Source organism: Thalia democratica, chromosome 3 (assembly GCF_965202585.1).
Source record: "Thalia democratica chromosome 3, ktThaDemo2.hap1.1, whole genome shotgun sequence".
Lineage (NCBI taxonomy): Eukaryota > Metazoa > Chordata > Thaliacea > Salpida > Salpidae > Thalia > Thalia democratica.
This window is the reverse complement of record NC_139167.1, coordinates 77,019,266-77,035,259: the sequence shown is the minus strand read 5'-3', so window position 1 is coordinate 77,035,259 and position 15,994 is coordinate 77,019,266. Positions and strand designations below refer to the sequence as shown.

The 15,994-nt window shown below is 25.1% G+C and overlaps 1 protein-coding gene across 1 annotated transcript; it reads left to right on the top strand.

Moving 5' to 3' along the window:
- The first annotated feature begins 1,030 nt into the window (after window positions 1-1,030).
- Window positions 1,031-14,913, top strand: LOC145831798 (WD repeat domain phosphoinositide-interacting protein 4-like). The gene is made up of 7 exons (XM_082939139.1): window positions 1,031-1,260; window positions 7,722-7,908; window positions 8,563-8,708; window positions 10,306-10,497; window positions 13,382-13,430; window positions 13,696-13,778; window positions 14,721-14,913. Exons 1-7 carry the CDS (start codon window positions 1,039-1,041, stop codon window positions 14,853-14,855), a joined length of 1,014 nt encoding a protein of 337 aa, XP_082795265.1. The 5' UTR covers window positions 1,031-1,038; the 3' UTR covers window positions 14,856-14,913.
- The last annotated feature ends 1,081 nt before the right edge of the window (window positions 14,914-15,994 follow it).

Genomic DNA, 15,994 nt, shown 5'->3' with positions numbered 1-15,994 from the left:
TAATTTAAGCTAATTTCTGATCACTCAGACTTCATTTTTGCCATAAAGAGTTGCAACAGAATAAGTTCTTTATACTTATTTTGATCACATCTTAGTTTATTTTAAAACTCATCAATGTAAAAACAAGCAGGTTAAAAGAGCAAAGTTTCAAGGTGACCACTAAACCTGGAATCCTGGAAAAACCCTTGAATTTTAAACAGTTTTTACATGTAAAGTAATGTAAATTCAATTTGACACAAAATTCTATCATAAAAATAAAATATTTTGTCATCATAATTTTTTTGTTTAAATAAAGTAGCCTTACAGTATTTTTTTAATGTTATTATACAAGTTAACAAAGTTTAAAATAGTTAAAAGAACCGGAATATGTGTACTTCTAAAAACCTAGAATAAATTCAGAAAACCTCAAATTTTAATATTTTCTTATAAACCAGTGGGCCCCCTGAAAATTTTGTTAGACATATATAAAATTGCTAACTATTATTTCATTAACTTTATATTAAAATCAAACTTGATTACAGAGAATTTAAATTTGTTGATATAAATTAATGTTTCTTTTAAGTTGATATCTGAAAATAAGAAATCTCTATTTAGCATTCGATTAGACTGTTTTTCTCAATTTCTTTAAACCATATCTTTTAATTCTATTTTAACATAACTAACTTATAAAAGCAAGCTAACTTTGTTTCATGGCACATATTAACACTGAAATCAATCTCTTAATCTTTATTATAACTACAATTAAATAAAAGCTAAGTAAATTATTTCTTAGAAATATTTAAACATAAACTACAAAACCCTATATTAAAACTTCAGTTTAACATGTCAAGGTAAGGAAACTTTGTATCCACCAGTTTTATTCATATAAATAGTAAAGCAAACTCTCTTTTCTTTACACAGCGAATTTTTATCAACAAATAAAAAAATAACTCACTATATTATCAGTTTAATAAAACAATGTCAATACAAGCAAATTTAGCTTTCAATGTAGTTTTTAAACCTTGAGTCATAAAACCCTGTTTTCAGATCATAACTAACATGTCAAAGCAAGCCAACTTCATACAAACAAACGCTGACTCATCCTGCTTCTTGTGCGCATCTGATGACGGGTTGCGGGTTTACAACACCGACCCATTAAGAGAAATGATGAGGCTGGAAGCTGAAGTAGTCGGGAGTCTGTCAAAAGCTTTCATGCTTCACAGGACCAACTTGATTGCCATGCTCAGTGGTGGGAACAGACCCAAGTGGGGTCCACACCAGGTTTGTTTCATGTATTTTAATAGAATATTTTACCCTTTTTTGTTATTGGAAGTGGTTTGTTTTGTAAAAAAATAAATTTTTTCTGACTCATTATGTTTGTAAGCTGTAAATATAACACTGATAGATACATTTTATGGCTGTGATATGAAAATGATAGCAATGTTTATAATTGTTCAAGTAGTTGTGATTTATTGTAAAATAGTTGATTTGTTTTGATATGATTATACTTGAGCCATGCATTTAATTTTATCTATACCTAGTTTTTAAAACTCTTTGCTAGTGCTTTGTAGTGAAAAAAATCAGACTCATCAGGCATGTATGTAGATTATAAAAAAAAACAGTTTTTTTTTTGCAAAATAGAGCTGATATGGTTATTGTATAATAACTATGAATTAAAAACTAGTTTTTATAAGTGTTATCATTTTTAAATGACTTTGGTTGATAGCTTAATTTCTTGAACCTTTTAATTTTATTCATCAGTTGCTAATACTTATAATTTGTGCTGTTGTAATTCTACAAATTAATAGTTTTTTTGTTTTTATTAAAAGGAAATGTAATTTTATGAAGTTTTATGGTTATTTCATTTCTATTTAAAAAATACTATAATTGGAATATTATTTTAATATACAATATTGTTTATTTTTGTAATGTTGTTTTGATTAAAATGCTAGATTTGACAAAATTTGTTTAAAGAAACCATATAAATGAAGTTGTTTTAAAAAAAAGTCTTGTTTGGTACTTGATTTACAAAAAAAATTAAGACTTTTATTAAGACATAACAAACTAAGACTGTTGTTGAGACAAATTTCGGTATTTGCAAGAAAACTCAAATATTTTATTTTGTTTTTAGTTAATGGTTTTTCCTGACCTACTTAGGGAATTTTACATGGCATGTTTTTCTCAAATGTTTATATTACTTTTACAAGAAAGCTTTAAGTATGGAATAAAATATTTTTTTACATAACTTTAAAATTTCACAACCTTTTTATTGTCAGATTTTGGAACAACTTTTTGTGCCAAGACTTAAATATTTTAGAAAATTTATTAGTTTAGTGGCGCTCATAAAATCAATTTAAAATGTAATTAGATAAAAAAAAAAAAAGAAAATATCTTGAAATCTCTCAGTGATGAAGTTAGAAAACTTGTATTTTATTTAAATTGAGTTTTCAAAAGTTTCAAAGCTCTTGTTTTTAATAGATAAATATTTTTTGTATCCTAAACATTGCTTTTCTTTATTTAATTTGTAAAAATTATTTGGTGGCTGCAGTAAAATTCTAGCAAGTGACACTAACTTGTGAAAAACAAACAAGATCTTTCTTTTGGCTTTTTTATGTTGTAAAATCTATAAGGTGACAACTTGAAATAAAAAAACTTTCTTATTTTGTATAAAATTGTATAATCATCTATTATAGGGATTCCCAAAGTTGACCCAAGGGAGGCCATGAGATCATAATAATACTTACACTAGATATTCGGGAGTTGCAGACGAAGAGCAAAAAAAAGGTCTTAAGTGTTACATGTGTTTTAATAGAAAATTTTACCTTATGCCACTTAAGTTTTTTATTATTGTTAGTGGTTTGTTTAAAAAAAAAGTTTTCTGGCTCATCATGTTTGTAAGCTGTAAATATAACACTGATAGATACATTTTATGGATGTGATATGAAAATGATAGAAATGTTTATATTTGTGAAATTTGTTGTGGTTTATTGTGAAACAATTAGCTTGATTGTACTTAAGCCATGCATTTAATTTTATCTATACTTAGTTTTTAAAACTCTATGTAGTGTTTTGTGGTGAAAAAAATCAGACTCATTAAAATTATATGTAGGTTATAAAAATAAAACAGTATTTTTTTTTTGCAAAATAGAGCTGATATGGTTATTGTATAATAACTATGAATTAAGTACTAGTTTTTATAAATGTTAACATTTGTAAATGACTTTGGTTGATAGCTTATTTATTGAACCTTTTAATTTTCTTCATCATTTGCTAATACTTATAATTTGTGCTGTTGTAATTCTACAAACTTTAAAGGTTTTTTTGTTTTTATTGAAAGGAAAGGTAGTTTTATGAAGTTTTATAGTTATTTTATTTCTGTTTAAAAAATACTATAAATGGAATATTATTTTAATATATAATACTTGTTTATTTTTGTACTGTTTTTTTAATTAAAATGCTAGATTTGACAAAATTTGCTTAAAGAAACCATATAAATGAAGTTGTTTTAAAAAAAGTCTTGTTTGGTACTTGATTTCCAAAAAAATTTAAGACTTTTATTAAGACATTACAAACTAAGACTGTTGTTGAGACAAGTTTTGGTATTTGCAAGAAAACTCAAATATTTTATTTTGTTTTTAGTTAATAGCTTTCCTGACCTACTTAGGGAATTTTACATGTCATGTTTTTCTCAATTGTTTATATTACTTTTACAAGAAAGCTTTAAGTATGGAATAAAAATTTTTTTTACATAACTTTAAAATTTCACAACTTTTTTATTTTCAGATTTTGGAACAACTTTTTGTGCCAAGACTTTAATATATTTAAAAATTTAGTAGTTTATCAACGCTCATAAAATCAACTTTTAGGTAATTTAATAAAAATTCTTAAAGTGATTAGTTTTAAAATTAGAAAACTTGTTTTTTATTTAAGTTGTTGGTTCGAAAGTTTCTAAGTTCTTGTCTTTTATAAATAATATTTTTTACATCCTAAACATTATTTTTCTTTAGTTAAGGTGTAAAAATTATATGGTCGCTGTAGTAAAAATCTAATAATTGAGACCAATTTGTAGAAAATAAGCAACATTTTTCTTTTGGCTTTTTTATGTTGCGAAATCTATAAGGTGAAAAATTTGTTTAGGAAACTTTTTTATTTTGTATAAGTTTTGTATTATCATCTATTATAATATAACTTTCTTACAAACTTTGAATTTTTATTTTTTTTATGTTCTTTACTTTTTACCAATTTGTGGAAAGCAAGATCTTTCTTTTGGCTTTTTTTATGTTGCATAATCTTTAAGGTGAACCTTTTGTATAAAACACTTTTTTATTTTGTAAAAGTTTTGTTTTATCTTTTATAATGACATAACTTTCTTACAAACTTTGAATTTTTGTTTTTTTAAAGTTCATACTTTTTAAAACTTAATATTTAGTTGAGCATATTTATGATGAAAATTTTTATGAGTTCATATTCTGTTGATTTTTATATCTTTGCTTGATTTGTATTTTATTTTTATTGTAAATAACTAGTTTAGTGGTGATCCATTAATTTTACTATTATTTAACTGCTAAAATTAAGAAACTAATAATTAAAAAAGTGCCAATAATATGTATAACAGTTGTAGTAAAGCAGTTGTAGTTTAATATAAAATCGCTTGCCATTGTAAATCGTTTGTACAATTTAGAATTTAGATGTTTTATTAATTGTTTTAACTGTGTAATTTATAATTTTTATTTAATCAACTAATCTGTCATTAATTGATGAATAATCCAATATATTGAAATTTTAATTACACAACCTTTATAGTATAGAATTTTTAGATTATATTAATTTGATAAAAAGTCTCACTTCAACTTAACCTTTAAAGTAGTATAAAAGTTAGTTTTTCAAATGCTTATATATTTTGTAACTCATTTTATTTTTTTAAATAAGTTGTTAATTAAAATGTATGTAAGTTATGTTTGAATTTTTGTTTGTTTGTTTGTTATAATTTGTATCTTTTTTCGGTAAAAGGCCATAAGGAGTTATAATAATTTTTTTAATTTGTTAATTTTTTTTTATTTTTTTGAAAATAATTTACCAGTTGTTTTTACAATAATTTTAAATTCTACAACTTTGTTATAGTGTCTTTTGAGATATAAGGGATCAAAAAAGAGGGTGTATAAGTTTTTAATGTAAGACCCAAAATCAAATGACAAAAATATAGTATTTTACTAAAATTCTTTTAATTTTTACAATTTTAGTGCCGTTGTTTTTGATTATTAATGTTTAATTTTTATAAACTACTAAAAGCTTGTAGGAAACAAATATTTATATATCTTACTAATTTATTATTAAAACTAAAATAAACAAAAATCAAATTATAAAAACTTATCATTAACTATATAATTAATTAATCAAAAAACTGCTTATTTAAAGTTTAAGTAATATTTAAAAGAATATATTCTAAAAACTTGATCAAATTGCTTCAAAAATAAAGGAGTATAAAGATTGTTAGTAACTTTTTCAAAATTTTGAGAAAATAGGAAATTAATTATTTTTATATTATTGTATAAGAAACAAATTGAAAAACTGATTATATCTCAAAGAATAGTTGAACTTTTATATATATCTAAGGTATTTTATAGTATTAACTTAGAAAAGCAAAGTTTAGTTTTAAAAATAATTTGGACTCTCACCCTATGGCCTTAAGTTCATAATAGCTATTTACATTGATTTCTATTATATTCGGCAGCTTTGTATAAAATTATTCAAAGTTATATAAAACTTTATATGCAAGTTTAACAATTAAAATTATCTTTAATAAAGCTAAAGAGCTATTCTGTTTATATTATTCAAAAATATTATTAACTACCTTCATAACAAGTTAGACAAAATAGTTCTGAAAACTAACTTTTAACTTTAATCTTTGTTGGAAAGTATATAAATATAAATTTTTTATAAGTTCATTAAGGATTTAGGGGGGTAAACACCTTTTTTTTGAAATTTGATTATATTATATTTAATTTTTACTAAGCTACAAAATGCGTTTTACAGATTTGAAAAATTTAAAATGATTTTTGAGATATAGCCGGTCAAAGTCAGAGGCAACAATATGATTCTTACAGGAGGCGCAAACTAAAATGGCAAATAACTAGAAATCACTAAAAATATATCTTCTCCTACGTTTTTTGAGATAATAACCTCAAATTTTAAGGAAATATCACTTGATATATTTAGAAAATTCTTTTGGAAGGAATTAAAAAAAAAATTAAATAATTAAAATTTTAAACAAATAAAAAAAAAACTGTTTTTTTTTGTTTTTTGTTAAAAACTTATTAATTTATTATTTTTTAAAGTTTTGTTTTGACAGAATTTTCTAAATATATCAAGTGATATTTCCTTAAAATTTGATGTTATTATCTCAAAAAACGTAGGAGAAGATAGATTTTTAGTGATTTCTAGTTATTTGCCATTTTAGTTTGCGCCTCCTGTAAGGACCCTATTGTTGCCTCTAACTTTGACCGGCTATATCTCAAAAATATTTTGAATTTTTTAAATCTTTAAAACGCATTTTGTAGCTTAGTAAAAACTATATAAAATAAGATCAAATTTCAAAAAAGGTGTTTATCCCCCCTATAACCTTAACTATATTAAGATACTTTTACAAATAAAATTAGTTAAATAAAATTTAAGGTTTGTAACCTTATGATTGTAATCAAAAAAAGAATTCTTAGATTAAATTGATATTGGTGTGGTTTGTTCTTTTATAAAGTTTAATAATTTAGTTTTTATAAGTTTACCTAGTTTTTTGAATCAAATTTTTAAACACTTGGGATGTAACTTTTATAAATTTAAAAAACTAAAAATAAAATCGATTTGATTTTCTTTTAAGCATCACATAAATAATTATTTTCAAGCTTATTAGAACAATTTTTAAACTACCATAATATGTTAAGAATATGAACAAAACAAAATAGATAAACAACATGTTAAGTGTGCAGGGGGGGTCCAACATTTATTTTACTTAAAATAAAATTTGATTATATATGAAAGCTTGAAGTACAAACTACAAGCCAGTTTTTATAGAATTAAAAAATCTTATTTAACTTATAAGATATTGTAATTTTTATAAAAAGTTTCAGATACAAACGTATGCACCACAAATTTTTCGAATTCAATTTTCTCTGAAGTTTAAAAGACCACTAAAAATCTATCTTTTCCTTCATTTTTTTAGCTAGAGACCTCAAACTTTCAGGAAACGTTCCTTTTATAGTTTAAAAGACTTTGAATGTTGCTGTTTGTAAAATATTTAAAAATAAAGATTTTAGATTAATAAAAAAATAATAGAAGTTTTTTTTTTATAAAAATATTAATTCAAAAAATATAAAAAAATCCTGCATTCAATCTCTATAAAAATTTGAAGAAGATTGCTTAAAAACTGAAGGAGGAGATAGATTTTTAAGGAAGTGGTCTTTTTTTTTGCGTTTTTAGTTTGCGCCTTCCATTAGGAACCTATTGAGGTCACCGACTTTGATCGCTCATATCTAAAAAGTTAATTTTATTTTTCAAAAAAATCAAAATGTCTGCCAGCTCAGATAAAACTCTATAAAATAAGATCAATTTGTAAAATTAAAGGTGGACCCCCATATGCCCTTAAATGTTAGTTAAAACTAAAATGTCACTTATAATACTGTGTACAAAGTTAAATATTAAAGAAAATGTTAAACTAATCATAAAGAAAATAAATACTAAAAATTTCACAGATAATGATTTGGGACGATCACGTGGGTGACTTCGTGTGCCAGCTCACGTTCAACAATGACGTCACAAACGTCAAGCTGTCACGTGACAAACTGGTTGCCACGACGACGAGGAGCGTGTACGTGTTCGATTTTCCCAGCAACCCGTGCACCAAGTTGTACGAATGTCGGACTTCCCCCAATCCGAAAGGTTTGTTGTACTACTTATTGAAATTAACTGAGTTTTAGCTAAACTAAAATAAAATCACTAGAAATGTTTAATTTTCTCAAAAATTGCTGTTGATACTTCTGTAATATGAAATAAAGATATTTTTATTTTATTAAATAGATAACATTCTAAAGATAATACTATTGAGTAAAAAAAAATAACGTAATCCGACGTCCCTTAATCTAAAAGGTTGGTGGAAATAATAATTAAATGATAACATTTATTTTCTTGTTTCTTGCTGCTTAGTTAAGTCATTATTCTTTAGAACATCTTGATTAGTTTAACTTTATAAATTTTTAGAAGAAACCAGGTTAAAGTTATCGATTTTTTTATGTTTATACGTGGTGTTTAAAAAATTTTACAAATTTATAAAACTTTTGAAAGAGTACGTATGTTATGATAAATATCTTTGTCTTATACAGAAATTTAACAGAACTTTGTAGTAATACTTTAGCTTTGATCATTTGAACCATAAAAGTTTTATATAAAAATATTATTCTTCATCATGTAATAAAAATAATTTAGTTGAAGATTTTTATAGGCTTCGTTAGATAGACATACTTCCTAGCTATAATAAAGTTTTTTAACTAACATCTTACTTTTATTAAACATTTTTAAAAACCTACATTCCAATAGGAGTAATTGACCTGGTACAACTGGGTAGCAGAACTTACATGTGCACACTTGCCAATCAAACGGGCTACATACAGATAATGGACGTTTCTCAACTGAAACCTGACAGTTCCAGGGCTCCACTCAGCATAAAGGCACATCAGAGCCAGGTTTGTATTTTTCGTTGTATATACATTGTAAAAATATGTAAAGATTTAAAAACTTTAACTAAACTTTAAAGCATAATTTACTGTTTAAAAGTCTCAAAACTTTTAAATTGTTAAATTTAGAAAAATTTGAATTGTTTGAAATGATCAAAACAAATGCAGTATCTTTTAATTAAATTAAAAACTTCTTTGTCAAGTAAAATATGTATATTTTCTTTGACAGTTTTGATTACTAATTAAATAATGTTTTCAAAGTTTTTACAAAGGGTAGTGTAGTTTATAATGATGAAATACCAAGCTAAAATTTATTAGTACTTTGTTAAGTAATGGTTCAACTTTGTTTTAATTATTTCCTTTTTTATTTCCAAGCCACCTTAGGGTCAGGTTTTTTTTTAGATTGTTTAATTTATTAAGCTTTTTTTTCAAGCTATTTTTGTTTGTCAAGGTAAATTAAAGTAAGGTGTTAACGTTTTGAATTTTAATATCAGCTGAAAATGAAAAAAAACTTGACACATTTGAGTATGTTTAAAAACATGTCGCCAAATTTTATGAATAATTATAATACACTCACTAAAGTGGTTGTTAAAGTTTCTACTATTAAAAAACTAATGACTATCACTAGAATCATCTTTTTATACAATTCTCCTCGTAAGATAATAGTTTTATTTGCTTATTAACTTGCACTTTAAAACAACTGAAAACTTTTTAAATCAAGCAGCAACAAAGCTTTTTGAAAAAATAAAATGAATATAATCTGTGTAGACATCAATGTACATATTTAAATAGGTACTATACGCAGAGATGTATTACTCATTAAAATTTGATTTAGCTAGTTAAAACAGTAATAAAATCAGGGTTGCCAAAAAACCTGGAATCCTCGAGTAACCTGCATTTTGACAATTTAGTCTAAAAAACCTGGAATTTGAGAAATTTTGAAAAAAAACCTGAAGTTTTGAACAACTATCACATGTTAAGTAATAAAATTTTGATTTGACACAATTTATCATCATTAAAAAAAAAAACATATTAAGTAGCTTTACATTATCGTTTCAATATTTTTATACTATTTAACGCCAGTTTTTTTCCTTAAATATAATTTAAACTAAAAATAGACCCAAAAGTGTACTATAAAACTTGGAGGAAATTTTGAAAACCTGGAGAAAATTTGGCAACTCTGCTTGTATAGATAAAACTTTTTATTAATAAGTTTTGTTTTATGTTAATAAGTCAGATTGTATGTGTATTATAGATTGTTTAATATTATTTAGGTTCTTTTTTATGCTGAAGCTATAATTCATACGGGTTTAAACGATTAATTAAAAGAACTTCGAATTATAAATTAGATTCAAGTTAGAAATATTTCATAAGTTTAACATAAAAGTTGTTTCTACAATTGTTTATGTGTTACAACTTCCAAGCACCAACTTAACAATAACAAGAAAAATATTATGCTTTACTTGCTTACAACAACAGGTAGTAGCAGGAAAGATGTATCACTCCTTACAACTAGTAATAGTTTAGCACAAAACTTATTTTTACAATTGTGTATGTATTGCAACTTTCTAGCACCAACTTAGTCATAATTTATTCACAACAACAGGTGGTAGCAGCGAAGATGTCGCACTCGTTACAGCTTGTAGCAACGGCGTCGCAACAAGGAACTTTAGTCAGAGTGTTCGATGTTGGCAGGAAGGTGCTGGTGCACGAGGTGAGGAGGGGACTGGATCAGGCCCACATCAGCTCCATGAGCTTCAGCAGGGACTCCTCCAAACTGCTCGTTGCCAGCGATAAGGTTGCGAAATAATACTGATATTCTAACAATTTTTTTATTTGTTTTTGTTAAAGTAACTTTTACAGTGTACAGTACATATGAAACGTGGTGTGTTTATAAAAGTTTCTAGTTAACCATTTTGTTACTAATAAAACTCTTCTAAGTCCATTTTCTTAAGTGAACTAAAAAAACTTCTTATTTATTTTTAGTAGGGACTTGTCTAAATTGCTCGTTGCCAGCGATAAGGTATGTATAGTATGGTATTTTTGTTTGTTTTTGTTATTATTGTGTACAGTGTACAGTACCTATGAAAAGTTCTATGTACATAAAAGTATCTATCACTTATTTTGTAACCAATAAAACTCTTCTTAGTTTATTTAGTTTCAGCAGGGACTCCTCCAAGCTGCTCGTTGCCACAATAAGGTATTTTGTAGTATGATATTACAATGGTATTTGTTTTTGTACAGTACATATGAAAAGTTGTGTGTTTACAAAAGTTTCTAGTTAATCATTTTGTTACTAATACTCTTCTTAGTTAGTTTTAGTTAGGGACTCGTCTAAATTGCTCGTTGCCAGTGATAAGGCTGGGAATAATACTGATATTCAAATAACTTTTTTATACAGTTACATATACGTTGTACAGAGTATATATAAAGTGCTGTGTTCATAAAAGTATCTATCAATTATTTTGTAACTTATAAAACTTCACATAAGTTCTTTGTTAATCAGCAAGGATTCTTCTAAACTGCTTGTTGCTAATGATTCGGTTTTTGAGATATTTGTCAAATTTTTAGTTTTGCACCTAGCATAATATACTTTTATTTAGTTTTCTTTTTTACATTTTTTTTATTTTTTTTTTACCCTTTTTAAGTTAATATTTTTCATTAAGTTTAACAAAATATTTGTATAAAGTTGTTTTATATTTATATTGCTAACAAGAGTATATTTATTAAAGAATTCAATCAAAAATTAAATACTCTACATCAAGATCTTGTTTTCACAATGGAAACATGTACATCAGGTAAACTTCCTTTTCTTGACATAAGTGTTAAGCTGGAAGAGAACAAATTTACTACCTCAATTTACAAGAAACCATCAAACACAGATGTTCTATTAAATTTTCACTCTTGTACCCCGAAATCATGGAACAAAACTTGATTAGACAATTGTTCATCAGAAACAAAAGATTAGTGTCAGAATGTAATGAAACTAACATTTCATTTTAATATTTTAAAGCTCGTGCATAAATATGTTATTTTTTGTAACAATAAAAGCTTTTCCAAAACATTTTAAATTATTCTCAAAACAAGCTTTTCCAAATTTATTTAAAAGCGGATGTTGTAAACTGTTTTACGCAGATTTCGTGACGTGCTTCCAGTTTTGAAAAAACAAAGATTTTTTATTGTTAGGAGTTACATTTTTTTTAGTGCTTATAAAACGGAATTTGACTTTCATTTACTCGCAGTAGCAGTAGCAGTTTCGGCAGAGCATTCGGCAGTTATCAGTGTGCTTTAAGTTAAAATGCATTTTAAACACGTTAGATTTAAGAACTAATGTTTTTTAATGTGTGTTTGACTTTAATTCTCGTATAGAGTGATGTAATTGTATCTTTGTGTTGTTTAGTTTATGTAAATAAAATATAAGTGTTGTTTTGATTGTTGTACTAATCTACTTTACTAATCATATTACCCCCCTTAATAAAATCTGTATCGAGACAAGAAGAACTACAGAACCTAGAAACAAATAGAATAAAGAATCTTCTTTTGAGAAACGGTTATCCGATTAACTTCATAAACAATGAAATAGAAAAACTTCAAAAATTAGAAGATGAGCCACAAATTCCTAAACAACAGTATTTAACAGTTCGTTATATAAAAAAGGTTTCAGAAAAATTCAGCAAAAATATAACAAAAAATTTGGAAACAATTGGAATCAACATCAAAGTAGCTTTCAGAACATCTAAAGTTGGAAACTATTTTTCACTGAAAGAAAAGATCAACAAACTCTACAGAAATTGCATCGTTTATAAGTTTCAATGTCCAGGTGACCTGGATACCCAATATATTGGAGAAACGGAGCGACAACTGTTCGTCAGAATTAAAGAACATACAAAACCTACAAATAGCGCAGTTTTTTCACATATAGAACAATGTAGAATCTGTCAGAATCATAATGATATTTTTAATTGTTTTGAGGTAATTAAATTTTGTAAAAATAGAAATATTTTACTTGCAGTAGAGGCTATTATGATTAAAAAACTTAAACCTAAACTTAATCAACATCTAGGTCCTGATAAAGGATCTAGAATTACAATTAACATTTTTAAATAGTCCATTTTTTCTAATTATCTATTTGAGTTTTTATGATTAATTTGATTAGTTTTATATTGATTGCTTCTTTAGTTTACTCGTATTGTGTTTGATTAATTAGTTTTTGTGAGTATTTATTTTGTTTTGACAAGGAAATTAGTTAAATTTTGAAAGCATTGCTCAATAAACCGTTTAAATGAAAAAAGTTTTGTTATTAGCAATTAATTGGTACATAAAATTTATTAAAGAAGTTTTAGGATAGACCATTCAAATTTACCTACACACTAAACTAGCGATAACATTAGAGTATTTTGAATGTAACTGTTACAAATGTTTATGCTTATGAAAGTTGTAAAAAATAATAGTCTAAGATTTTTATTGATAGTAAAGTAGAAAATTCTTGAAAGTTTTCAGACAAAAGTTATTTAATGTATGAAATGTAAGTTGATTAGAAAGTTTGATAATAGTACTGTGTGAAACAAATTCTTTATTTTTGTTCTTAATTTATAAAACTTTATAGAAACTTGTTATATGTATCATAATAATTGAAAATATTTTCATGATACAAAATAATTGTTATTGTTATTTTTTTATAGGAAACTGTGCATTTGTTCGAAATAGGGAGGTCAAAAGCAACAAAATCTGGTAAGTTGACTATTATATGTTATTATAATTAAATTGCTGTAGTGCTTAGCTTTTTGATAGTTCTGTTTGAAAGCATTAAATTAAAGTAAATAGTATTACACGAAAATCAAAAATTCAAATTTTAGTTAGTTAATGAGAGAAATTGTTGCATAACAACAATGTAGTATTATCAGAGACTATATATAATCAAAAGATCAAAATTGCGTTTTAACAAAATAAAATTCTTTTGTTACAAAATTATAATAAATTTATTTCATCTTACCAGGCCGGGTAGGAGCTAGCAGGTTGTTAAAAGACGGAGTCAGAAGTGAATTAACATTCAAAGTGCACGGTGACACTTGTGCACAGGTATTAATATTTTATTATTTTTGATTTCCTCAGAGTCTTTTAAATTTTAAAAAGTACTTTTTACCATTAAGTTGTACACATATATTGTAAATGTACTATTTTTAAGATGTATAGAACTTTTTTTAAATAATATTTTAAAATTAAGTATGTAAATTCTAAGTATTTTACATTCTTGATCTGTTTTTGTTTCTCAACTTCGCTTATTTTTCACGCCTTGCTTCATGCCCTACTTTTGCTAACTTAACCAGTGGTCTAAATTCTGATTCATACATTTCATACAAAAATACCATTTAATGTTACTAAACTAGAATAATGTACTTGTAAACACATAATTTGAACTAACTTTCAGCAATGACTAACTTTGTATTTCGAAAACGTTTTAAGTGTTGATAAGTCAAACTTAATTTCTATTTCTTTACTAGAATGAAGTCCAATAAAAACAAATTATAAAACGGCGAGATTTATAAAACCTCCTTCGCTTTGAATTAATTTAAATTTATTTTACGATTATTTTCAATTCTTATTAAGTAAACTAATAGTTTAAAACATAAACCCTACTTATCAAAAAAAAATTCAAAGCACTTACTTATAAAACAATAAAGTACACTTTTAAATAACCTCTTACAACACTTGCAACCTTAATGTTTTAGAGTAAATATTTGCTGTAGGACCAGTTTTATTTAAAAAAACTTAACTTTTTAACTTTACAACCAAACCAAAGAGACATTTAATTTAAAACTTGTATGATACAAACAGAATAAATTCAAAGGACTTACTCATAAATAATACAATGCACTTTTAAATAACCTCCTACAGCCTTTGCAATCTTAATGTTTTAAAGTAGATATTTGCTGTGGACCGATTTGCTTTAAAAAAAAACTCAACTTTTTAAGTTTACAACCAAAGAGACATCTAAACTCAAAACTTCTATAATACAAACAGGTGTTTTTCACGGCAAGTAATTTGGTAACTGCTATTTGCAACGACGGCATATACTTTCAATACCAGTTCAAGCCACTAGTTCAACTTATTTCGAAAGAAAACTACCTTGAGTTGCTCGATGAAAGCGATTTTTAATCTTTATTAGTTTTATTGGACGAAAAAAATAAATGATTATAGATACATATTTTTAATTTCTTTCAGCTTATTAAAAGTACCTTCAAAAAAGTACACGTTTGAAAGTAAATTTTATAAATAAGTAGTATAGATTATTTATCTGTGATAATGTTTAAAAAAAATAATACTAATTTACTTAAGACTTTAAGTTTCTATTGATTTTAATTATAGTTTTATTATATATAACATAAAAAGTTAAAATCTTTTAACTAAATAGTTTTGAATTTAAATCTTTACAATTATGTATCAAGTATCCATATCTAAAATAGTTCTAGTTTATATACTTATACTTGTTTAATTCTTGCCTTTTAAAAATAAGTATGTGTCATTGATTTAAATATGTAAATGTTTGTACTTACGTTTGTGCTATATGTACAATTTTTTGATTCAAATTTATTTAGTTTTACTTTTTTTTGCGTTTTAAATGTACAAAAATTATCCTTGTATATTAAAAGTGTTGTAAACATTAAAAAGTTCTAAGATTTAGTTACTCAGTTAAAAACGTTGACATTGTTAAATGTTTTTACCAAAAAAGTTTCATTATTTTTTCAGTGTTATTTGTTATCGAACAAATCTTCTGTAAATTTATATTGTGTACTTAAAAACTTTTTTTTTCTGCTGCTTAGTTTTGTTTCTACATTTAAAAGCGTGTTTTAAAAAAGATTTTTTTATTCATTCAATTTAATTTCTCCTCTATAAAAATTTTACTTTTATAACAAGTTTTTAATTTTCTCAACTTTACTGCTTTTATAAATTTAAAACGACTGTTTTTATTAATATAACATCTTAGTGCAATTTATAAACAACAGTACAATCACAAGACACTCAAACAATAAAAACTTCTTTATTCAAAACAATAAACACTTTTTTTCATTATTCTTGCTGCCTTATGCTTAATTAACTTCATGTTTGTTTGTTAAATTTTTAATGTGTTTTTTCTATTAAATTTTGTTCACGGTTGATGTGGTATTTGCAAGTTAGAAATCTGTTATTTATATAATTTTTTTGTTATAAAAACTGAAAAACGTTCTTTTTCAATCACTGTAGTCTAAGAATGCTGAGTATTTTACATATACTACCAGAAAGTTCCTAATTAGGTA

Excerpts from the sequence above, each read along its gene's own strand:
- LOC145831798 (XM_082939139.1), top strand. The coding sequence starts at position 1,039 with ATGTCAAAGCAAGCCAACTTCATACAAACAAACGCTGACTCATCCTGC. Across the intron at positions 7,909-8,562 it reads GACTTCCCCCAATCCGAAAG|GAGTAATTGACCTGGTACAA; the intron begins GTTTGTTGTACT and ends ACATTCCAATAG. Across the intron at positions 13,779-14,720 it reads ACGGTGACACTTGTGCACAG|GTGTTTTTCACGGCAAGTAA; the intron begins GTATTAATATTT and ends TAATACAAACAG.